The sequence below is a fragment of the Pyxicephalus adspersus genome, chromosome 4 (genome assembly GCF_032062135.1).
Source record: "Pyxicephalus adspersus chromosome 4, UCB_Pads_2.0, whole genome shotgun sequence".
Taxonomy (NCBI): Eukaryota; Metazoa; Chordata; class Amphibia; order Anura; family Pyxicephalidae; genus Pyxicephalus; species Pyxicephalus adspersus.
The window spans coordinates 137,125,608-137,136,060 of record NC_092861.1 but is presented as its reverse complement, the minus strand read 5'-3'; the positions used below and the strand labels follow the sequence as shown (position 1 = coordinate 137,136,060).

The 10,453-nt window shown below is 43.6% G+C and overlaps 1 protein-coding gene across 1 annotated transcript in view; it reads right to left on the bottom strand.

The window, feature by feature from the left end:
• SRBD1 (S1 RNA binding domain 1) overlaps nucleotides 1–9,859 on the bottom strand; it is a gene marked incomplete in the record, with an annotated part of 105,796 nt that extends 95,937 nt beyond the window's left edge. Inside the window, 4 exon segments of the mRNA XM_072410288.1 lie at nucleotides 673–798; nucleotides 2,009–2,195; nucleotides 5,559–5,632; nucleotides 9,782–9,859. Coding sequence (XP_072266389.1) covers nucleotides 673–798; nucleotides 2,009–2,195; nucleotides 5,559–5,632 — 387 coding nt within the window.
• Between the last annotated feature and the right edge of the window lie 594 nt (nucleotides 9,860–10,453).

Genomic DNA, 10,453 nt, shown 5'->3' with positions numbered 1-10,453 from the left:
AAACTCTGGCTGTCATGCAAGCGTTTTAGCTGTTCAGATCACCACTCAGGGGTATTATGTATAAAGTATTAGGCAGAAAACCATGGCTGGCAGCTCACGAGGAAACAGGTATTGAGCAAGTTGGTAGATCCGCCCTGATCACAGATGTCGACCTGCTTTCCTCTTTCAGCTTTAATTCAGTGGGTTGAACAAAAAGATTGCAAAAAAATGTGAGGAACTAAAGCCTTTTTTTTAAATATTCACTTCATTTCAGGGGCTCAAAAGTAATTGGGCAATTGACTCAAAGGCTATTTCATGGGCTGGTGTGGGCAATTCCTTTGTTATGTCATTATCAATTAAGCAGATAAAAGTCCCGGAGTTGATCTGAGGGGGGGTGCTTGTACGTGTAGGTTTTTGGTGAAAGGTGAAACAAGCCATCCTTAAGCTGCTAAAACAGAAAAAAAAACATCTGAGAAATTGCTACAATATTAGGAGTGGCAAAATCTATGGTTTGGTACATCATGAGAAAGAAACAAAGCAATGGTGAACTCAGCAACACCAAAAGACCTGGACGTCCACAGTGTGTGTGTGGCCCCCCACATCTTCTGTGTTCCCTATGAAAAGAGTAAAAACAGCAACAAATACAAAAATAAAGGGTCTTCCCTCCTGCTGGATCATATAAAGAAATTGTACCTCTTGTTTTATTGTGGGTGCTTTCATCTCCTGAAATTCTGATGCCCCTTGGTCTTTACTTTCTGATGTTTCTTCAGCCTCTTCTTTAACTTTGATGGATGCTTTGATAACTTTTTTGGCTGCAGTCTAATTTGTTACATACAAAGAAAGTTAAGGTGAGAACATTAGAACAAGTCCAGCGGTTATATGTATATCTGACCACAAGAATAGACTAACAGTATTAAAGCGAACCTGTCATCAGATATCATTCTTCATGTTATGTGCAAACATATTAACCAATGTAATAATATAACAGATATATATTACTTCCTACAGAGAAAATAAGAAATCGCAACACCTAGATACACTTCTCATGGAAGCTGCCATTGCTTCCATGAAAAGCCATTTTGCTTTCCCTGATTATCCATTTCCTGATCTCCAGTCACTGATCAAGCCAAAAAGTCATCGGGACAGCACTAAACTCTACTGATACAAACACTGGTCAAGCTGCATAAAAGAACTTACTTTAAAATAAATCTGTAGTAATGGAAATAGCTGCAGGATCAGCAATGGCAGTCCCTTTATTTCTCACAAAACAGCGTGAGCAGGAAAGTTCTTTATTAAAGAGGGGACCGACTATGTACCTTCTGTAATAGATTCAAATAATATGCCGCCTCTCAATCTTTTAACTAAACTCAGCTCTTCTCAGTTCATGTATGGGTTCAGGATCTGCAACCATCTTGACTGGCCAGGCCAGAATGCCATAACCGCCCATGCACATGTGCACAGGAATTCATTCCCAGCAGCCACCTATGCTGGTATTTTACATGGAGCAGCACATGCACAGCTCAGTGTACATTATAAAGAAGAATAGAAACCAGCAGGTAAATCTTGTAATTCAAGAGAGACATTGGCTGTCCTTAATGAAATAAAGAACCCACTGGTTCTTTTTTTTAATATTTAGGTTTAGTTCTGCTTTAAAGACAGATGGCACAATTTCATCTTAAAAGCAGCACTTCCAATGTAAATACACACAAAGAAGAGTACAACAAGTTGTGGTGGATTTTTTTTTTGCAAATTAAATATAAAGCTACATTGCTTGAAAACCACACAACTGGCTCCCACGACTTTCTACCCCATTCATACCTATATTATGTGCAGGGTGAACAAGACTTTCCTATACCAAAATAAAGGTGGGAAAAGTGAAGGTTGCTTGTATTAGATGGAGTCAGTGGAATAACAGATTATAAACCAGCCCAGCTATGTCCATCACCACTGGGAACTGATTGAAGCTACATTCCATATACACAGCTGTATTTAAAGACTGCCATATTACACTTATGTTTAAACTGCTCACCTTCCGGGGTTTGGGGGCAGCTGCAGGCTTTGCTTTTGCTGCAGGCTTTGCTTTTGCTGCAGGCTTTGCTTTCGCTGTAGGCTGCTTGGTGGGCTCTTTGGTTTTCTTTGCTTGTCTTTTGGCTGGGGGAGGATTTGCTTCTGGCTTCCATTCTTCCTCTTCTGCAGAATCTTCTTCTGTCTCTGACCTAGAACATCAAATAAAAGCAAAAGAAGTCATTGCTATGCTTCCAATTACAGTGAGTGAAATAAGTATTTGATCCCCTGCTGACTTTGTACATTTGCCCTCTGACAAAGTAATGAGCAGTCTATAATTGTAATGGTAGGTTTATTATAGCTGTGAGAGACAGAATAACAACAAAAGAACCCTCAAAAACCCAGTGCTCAAAAGTCAGAGCTTGATGTGCATTGTAATGAGTGAAATAAGTATTTGATCCCCTATTACCCAGCAAGATTTCAGGCTCTCAGGTGTCCTCACTGTATGCAGGTAATGGGCTGAGATTCGGAGCACCCTCTGTAAGGGAGTGCTCCTAATCCAAGCTTGTTACAGTACCTGTATAAAGGACTCCTGTCCACAGAAGCAATCAATCAATCAGATTCCAAACTAGCCACCATGGCCAAGACCAAAGAGCTGTCCAAGGATGTCAAGGACAAGATTGTAGATCTACACAAGGCTGGACTGGGCTACAAGACTATCGCCAAGCAACTTGGTGAGAAGGTGACAACAGTTGGTGCGGTAATTCGCAAATGGAAGAAACACAAAATATCTGTCAGTCTCCCTCGGTCTGGGGCTCCCTGCAAGATCTCCCCTCGTGGAGTTGCAATGATCATGAGGACGGTGACGAAGCAGCCCAGAACTACAAGGGGGGAACTTGTCAATGATCTCAGGGCAGCTGGGACTATAGTCACCGAGAAAGCAATTGGTAACACACTGTGCCGTGAAGGCCTGAAATCTTGCAGAGCCCGCAAGGTCCCCCTGCTCAAGACAGCACTTGTACAGGCCCGTCTGCAGTTTGCCAATGAACATCTGAATGATCCAGAGGAGAACTGGGTAAAAGTGTTGTGGTCAGATGAGACCAAAATTGAGCTCTTTGGCATCAACTCAACTCACCGTATTTGGAGGAGGAGGAATGCTGCCTATGACCCCAAGAACACCATCCCCGCCATCAAACATGGAGGTGGACACATTATGCTTTGGGGGTGTTTTTCTGCAAAGGGGACAGGACACCTTCACTGCATCGAAGGGACAATGGACAGGGCCATGTACTGGCTGTGCTGCTGCTTTCCTAATATTAGCCTACTGGGTGGTACGTGAGGAGGCAAAACCCTGCCTCTACCAAGCTGGCCGTCTTCAGACAGAGACACGCAGCATGAAACAATGCATGGTAAGTCAGTAAAAAAAATTGTAGCAGGAAATTCACATGCAATACAGGTGAACACTGTCATCAAAACAAGAAGAGAAACCTTCCAGTTGGGACACCCATCAATAGCTATACAAGGAGGGATATGATATCCCCCTTTCCTAAGCTTGAATTCTGGCCTTCTGTTCCCCTCCCTTTTCCCTATCCTCCTATGTCTGTCTGGCCCTGGCATGTCTTATGGCTTATTACGTTGTCTTATTTTTATGTGCCTGTATTGGGTCTCACTGTGCCATCCTGGGCTGGCTCTTTACTCTACAATGGACTGAAATCCTAATGGCACTTGTTAGCCAGCAGAGACTTTCTCAAGTTTTATTGAGCAGTGAGATGCCCAGATGATCCTATACTGTGTTTTTTCTTCTTTTTATATGCTCTATGCCATTGAGTAGATGTTTTACATGTTGTTTAACTTTACCCCCTTGTTTGTTTGTTGTTACTATTTGTAAACTATTTCTAAAAAAAAAAAAACCCTATTCAAAAACAAAAAAAAAGAAAAGAAAACGGTCTATAAAATATAAAGCCCTCTTGTACCCAAACCAGCAGTTTTTAGCGAATTGGGTAAAGGAGGGATTAAAGCGTACATAAACACAGAAATTTAGACAACCCTTTCATGTTAAGTAAAAACATTGTTCGTTTAGATTCTTTTCAAGTGCAACACACTTAAAAACGCCCGCTAATTCTCAATTGCTAGGCGACCGAGAAAATAATGGGAGCGCAAAGCCTCCCAGGATACCTACAGCACGCATCCCGGGAGGCTCTTGGGTGCTCCTTCTGTGCATGCCCAAGCATCTCAGGCATGGGCAGTAGGAGCCAGAAAAATTTGCCGATCTCACGCATGCACAGCGAGATCGGCAAGTTTTTTTCCAACCTAAGTCACCCGATTTCGTGCTTGGGTCGGGTGACATAGGAAGAAGAACCAGGAAAAAGAGGCGAAGATGGTGCTGCAGCTCGGAGACGAAAGACAACTCCGGACAGATCAACTGCGCTGGGGGATTGAAGGTAAGAGTATTTTAGTGTTTTAAGCACTTTTCAGTTTAGTTTCTCTTTCATATACCAATACCAAGCAGCGGAATTGCTGACCAGTTCCCCTTCTGCTGACGTCACTGTGCCTGCTTCCTCCTCTGGAGCCCATTGCTGTCTATATTAGGAGCTGTCCATATCACACAGGGAGACATATGGACACATGGAGAATGACCCTTTTTGTTCACATAGAAGAATACAGGATGACTGGAGTGTCATGGCTATTTGTGCTATTTTTAATGTCATTGATTTATTAGTGCAGAGTTGGATTACTATTTGCCCAGAATCTGGTATCATTTTTTTTTATTTAAAAAAGACCCCGTACAGATTATTGGGATGCAATAAAACCTTGAGACAGAATAGAAATAATTCAAATTTTATTTTAACTGTGTTCTGTGTCCTGACCAATATGGGAGATCTGTTATTTCCTACCTTTTTCATGATATCAGGCCGAACAGGAAGTGAGGAGATATATAAATATATTAATAAATATAAATATATATATATATATATATAAAACATTTAAAGTTTAAGAGGTCTGGATTACACTTCTGTGATGAAAGAGATTTCTCTAATTCCTGTCAAAGTGACAAACATCTGTAAGAATGAGTGGAGAATCTCCTCAATGAGGATGATGACAATGTTTAGAATAAAAGAAATGATTAATAGACAGAGGTTATATTCCCAGAGTTCTCCCAGTCCCGTTTGTGCTCCTAAGCTGTTTCCGGGTGGTTACTGATGAGTTGGGTCACAATACAGGGCCTCTGCCCTACAACTTCTCTCCACACAGCCTAAAAATGTCTGGGTTGAACACTGTATTCCCATCAGATACTGAACACCTTCTGCACATATGAACCGGTGTTACTATACTATGGGGGAACCCCAGCTATAAATATTATACTCACAGTATATTAGGTTGGTGGTCAGTGGAAGGAATTCATCTTACATTGCTGGCCATTGGAAAGAATGTCATCCTTACAGATAGCCAAAAAGATTATTGGAATCACTTAAACTGACCAGAGATTCACAAATTTCTCATTGCTCAAGGAACCCCTAACAACCTATGGGGGAACCCTGCTCAGGAAACACTGATGCAAACACAGGAATACTCACATCCCGCTCAAGAACGACAGCTCCACCTTAGAAACGGCCACGGTCTTTCTCGTTCTTTTAGCTACCCCAGACATCTGAGATTCAAACAGAGAAGATTATAATTATTTCCTATACAATATATTTTGTATTATAGAGAACATTAGGAAAAATACAAATCAGAAAATCTTCATGGGGCATATAGATAATAATAATCCCTGCATGCATACGTCGTGAAAGAACTGTGGAGAGCAGCCATTCTCAACCTGGACTCCAGGGGTCGCTAGCGGATCCTCAAACTCTTGTACACTGAGCTCCTATTGGTGATGCCTGCAGAGTTCTGGGGGGGGCATCATGACTTGGTACCACCAACCTCGTGACAATAATAATCTGTTCATCTGTCTATAAGGAACACATTATTACCACCATTGTAGGGGTGAACATTCTCCGCACTAACCACCAATGTAGGAGCCTTTTTTTCCCAATGACCTCACATAATTGGCTTTAGCAGGGGTTCCCCCATAACCCCCGATAAATTGCTTTTATTAGGGGTTCCCCAAGACCCGAACACTATATAAAGGGTTCCTCAGGGTAAAAAGGCTAAGAAAAATTGGTGCAGATATTTCCCAAAACAGAAGAAACCCCAGCCATGGAATCCAAATGATGCTGGTCATGTGATCAAAACTAGTCATGTGACCAAACCCAGGAAGGCAGAGTCCCAGTCCCACCTCAGTGACCCCCCCAGGTCCTGGGAGCACCACCTGACACTTTTCAGTAACCACCCGGGTGTTTTTGGGTGATTACTGAAGAGCTGGGTCACAATACGGGGGCTGCCACCCATCCACAGCTTATTCCCACCCAGCTTAAAGACATTTCTGGGGAATATACTGCACCTCTTCAGTCATTACCAATGGCTCAGCAATCAGACAACAAATCCTGATGTTTTTTATGAGACTTCACACTGATTTTATTGTCTATATTTATAATGGAATGGAGGCCAAAAGCAAGGTTGTGTAGAAGCAGTGGGTCAGACACCCCCGACACTCCACCCCAGCTGAATCAGACCTATCGCACTGCAATAGCAGCTCATACCGCCTGCTGATTGGATGGCTTAGAAGGGGGTGTGTCAGAGGACCTCAGACAGAGACCACTGCTTCCTTCCAGAGAGCACAGGTCCTTCCCTGCAGCATGCTGGCAGGGGATAGGCTTCTTTAACATATGTTCTAGCTGCTTAGGCTGGGTCTACACAGACAGACAGACCGTTTTAAAAACGCATGTAAACATTCCTATCACCTTTATATGCGTTTTATGCACTTTTACTAGCGTTCCAAAGCTTGCCTTAAAAATGCGGGAAAATGCCCCCATTAAAATCAATGGATGGGGGCAGCACGTGGCTTAGAGGTAGCACTCTGGTCTTTGCAGTGCTAGTTCCTAGGTTCAGCTCTTGGCCAGAGCTCTAACTGCATGGAGTTTGCAGGTTCTCGCTGTATTTGTGTGGGTTTCTTCCAGGTACCCGGGTTTCCTCCCACATTCCAAAAACATGCAGCGAGGTTAATTGGCTTCCCCCAAATAGACTGTATTAATGACATATGACTAAGGTAGGGACATTAGATTGTGAGCTCCTTTGAGAGACAGCTAGTGACATGACTATGGACTTTGTACAGTGCTGTGTAATATGTTGGTGCTATATAAATACTGTGTAATAAAAATAATGTGTTTACCCTGCATTTTAATTTTTTCTAAACGTTGCAAGGAGCTTTATTTGTAACGCACAAAAACATGCAAGGAAACCCCCCGATGTAGATTAGCCTATTGGAATGCATGGGAAATTCTAACATGGGCTTTTAAAGCGTCAGATTAAATGCTGGTGAAAACGTCCGTGTAGACTAAGCCTTAGAAAGAGAAGTAACTCATACAAGGAACAGAGGAAGGCACAGTGTTCTCCCCAGAATTTGATTTAAAGCTGGGTGGGAAGAAGCTGTAGGTAGGTTGTCAAACTGGGCAATCAACACGACAAATTTAGTGCTCCCAGTTGTTGCAATAGGAACCCAGTAACCCCTATAGTTCTGCCAGATTTCTACTGCACCCCATACTTTGTTCCAGCTTTATAATGCCCTCCCCCTTAGTATTTCCCATTTTTCCATCATTTTTGTATTACGCTCCAACTGTCCAGTACCTAAATCTTCAGTAACCACAGTAACAGCAGCCAGGTGGTTACTGAAATGTGCCAGGTGGTCCACCCAGCTAAAAGGGTCTGGAGAGAACACTGAATACACTTTAAATGTTTTACCCAATTTAATCTCAAAGCTTGGTTCCAGTTCAAAATCCTCACAGATTGCCCCAGCACTGCCTTTTCATTTACATGGCACCGGCTGCTAATATCAGAACTCTTAACACGAGGACTTCCTACAAGTCTCAGTCCCGGAGATAGAAATATGAATAGCAGTGCTCAAACCAAACATTTTTTTCAGCTGGAGGAAATTGTAGGTGGGTGGCAGCTCCTGTATTGTGACCCAACTTATCAGTAACCACCCAAAAATGCTGAAAAGTGCTGGGTGACATGCCCCGGGTAAAAGGAGCTGAAGAGAACACTGTATATGCAATAGTCAGAAATCAGCCTCTCCAGACTCTTTTAGCTGGGCGCACCGCCTGGCACTCTTCAGTAACCACCCCGCTGTATTTAGGTGATTACTCAACAGCTGGGGCACAATGCAGCTGGATTTATTACCTATAGATCAGTGGTTGCCAACCGGAGGTCTGCTGCTCTGGCTGGGGCGCAGCGGGCAGAACTGTGGACCATGTCCCCCGTACAGATCGCAGGCTCAGAGCCATGGGTGGGTCATGTCCCTGGCAGGCTCAGATCTGCGATGGGAGAGTGAGCCGGTTCTGGCATCATGACGTCACTATGGGAGAAGTTTCTTCCCCTTTCAGTGAAACCGGAGCCGGTAAATTTAGTGGTCCGTGGGTCTGAAAAAGTTAGCAACCACTGCAATAGATAACATTTCAGCATCCTGGATAAAGATTCTGTCCCTTCCATTGAGTAGATCCACGCTTTTTTTTTGGAGAACATAACCAAATTTATAAAGTTATAGACTTGTCCCCAGAATACCTTTCAATGGGGGTGAAAAAGGAATTTGGGAGATTTCCCTTAGCTTCCTGTATCTGTGGGAGAGGAAGTGAAGGGAAATTTCCATGGAAAGATCTGGCAGTTCTGTTCCCTATATGTTAAATGCAACATCAATGCCTCATGTGCCCTCCTCTACACCAGGGGTGTCAAACTCTGGCCTGCAAGGGCCTTTTTTTTGGCCCCCAAAGAAATCCCTAAATATGAATTGCAGGTGGCTACTACAATTCCCGGCGTGACTCGCGTCTATAGACCAGCGGCCTCTCTGCGTATGTGTGGCCCCGCATTGGACTGTTTTATAGACGCAGGGAATTGTAGTAGCGGTGCCATAGGGCCATGTACCTATATAACACATCGGCATGCGGTGCCATAGGGCTGCCTATTCATTGATATGGGCACTGCATGCCAACCTATGTGTCTGTATCTGTCTGTCATTTGCAACCTCTGGCGCTATATAAATCTTGTTTATTAATAATAATATTAACGGGCCCCGATCATACAATGGGGGGGGTACTGAACACACACAGCGGGGAGCGACTGGAGCTGATTGGATCATCCACAGTATTCCCTGCAAACAAAACCTCCTATTGATTATCTATAACTACGATTGTTTAATAAACTCCCCGCATGCGTGCAGAAAAGTCACTCAGCGCCATTGGTCGTCCATTCCTTTTTTTTCTGGACGCAATCTGACGCCAACCACACACAAATCAATCCAATCCTTCAATATTACAACACAATGCCCGGCTATTAGCCAGAGCTGGTGGCTACAGATTTTATTTTGCACCGGGGAATTGAAGATGAATGCGATCAGATTGCAGCGATTGATTATACATAGGTGCAATTGGTAATCAATATATCAATAAAGATTCACAGAAAGCAATGATATGTCTAGAAATGAATGCAGCATTGCCCCCTTGTTATAGACGTGCACAGATCGATACACTGATCACATGCAATCGATGTGTGTATGGGCTGCAGATCATATGGGATGGCTCCTGCAATTGGAGAGGAATCCCTTCCATCCGGTATGGCATGCAAGACCCATAAAAAAAGATAAGTCCCGGCAGACAGCGATCCCCCCGATCTACACACAGCCCCGACCCATCCCCCATCCCAGCACCTCTCTCTCCGGTGTCCCCGCACTCTGCGCTGCTTCAATCTTCCTGCGCTTTATGGCCACGCCCCCTTCCGTACGGGCCGCTCCGAGGACCAAAACACCTCCGCCGGAGTCCTAACAGAAAAACTTAGCAGGGGGCGTGTACCAAGGGGCGTGTGCAATGACGTCATCAATAGGCAAGTTTCACTTTCACAGTTGTTTATGTCATGTTCTGCAACCTTACATCTCTCCGAGTACAAACCTCCATATCTCCTGATCAGTATGTCCTACTGACCTGAAATGTTCAGGGTACACAGGGGACCCTCATAGCTAGCAGTACCCCAAATTTCATCTTCACACCTTTACAAACTTTTAAACTATGGGGGTCATAATTATAAAAACTAGTGAAAATTGAACATCAGGGTTGCTGTTTAAAAAGTTAGTGTGTCTACAAGACTGAAATTAAACATACAAATTAGGGACCCCCGGGGCCACTTACATAGCAAGGAGGTGCGAACACCAAATTTATACTGACCTGTCACAAAACTAAAAGTTATGCTACACTACCCTGTCCCCTTCCCTACTCTGAACCCCAATTTCTCTGGAATGGGGAGATGTACAAAACCAAAAATGCAGGTGCTAGGGGGGGTACCTGTGGCTAACACCCCCTAAATTTTTATAATAGGCCATCACCAG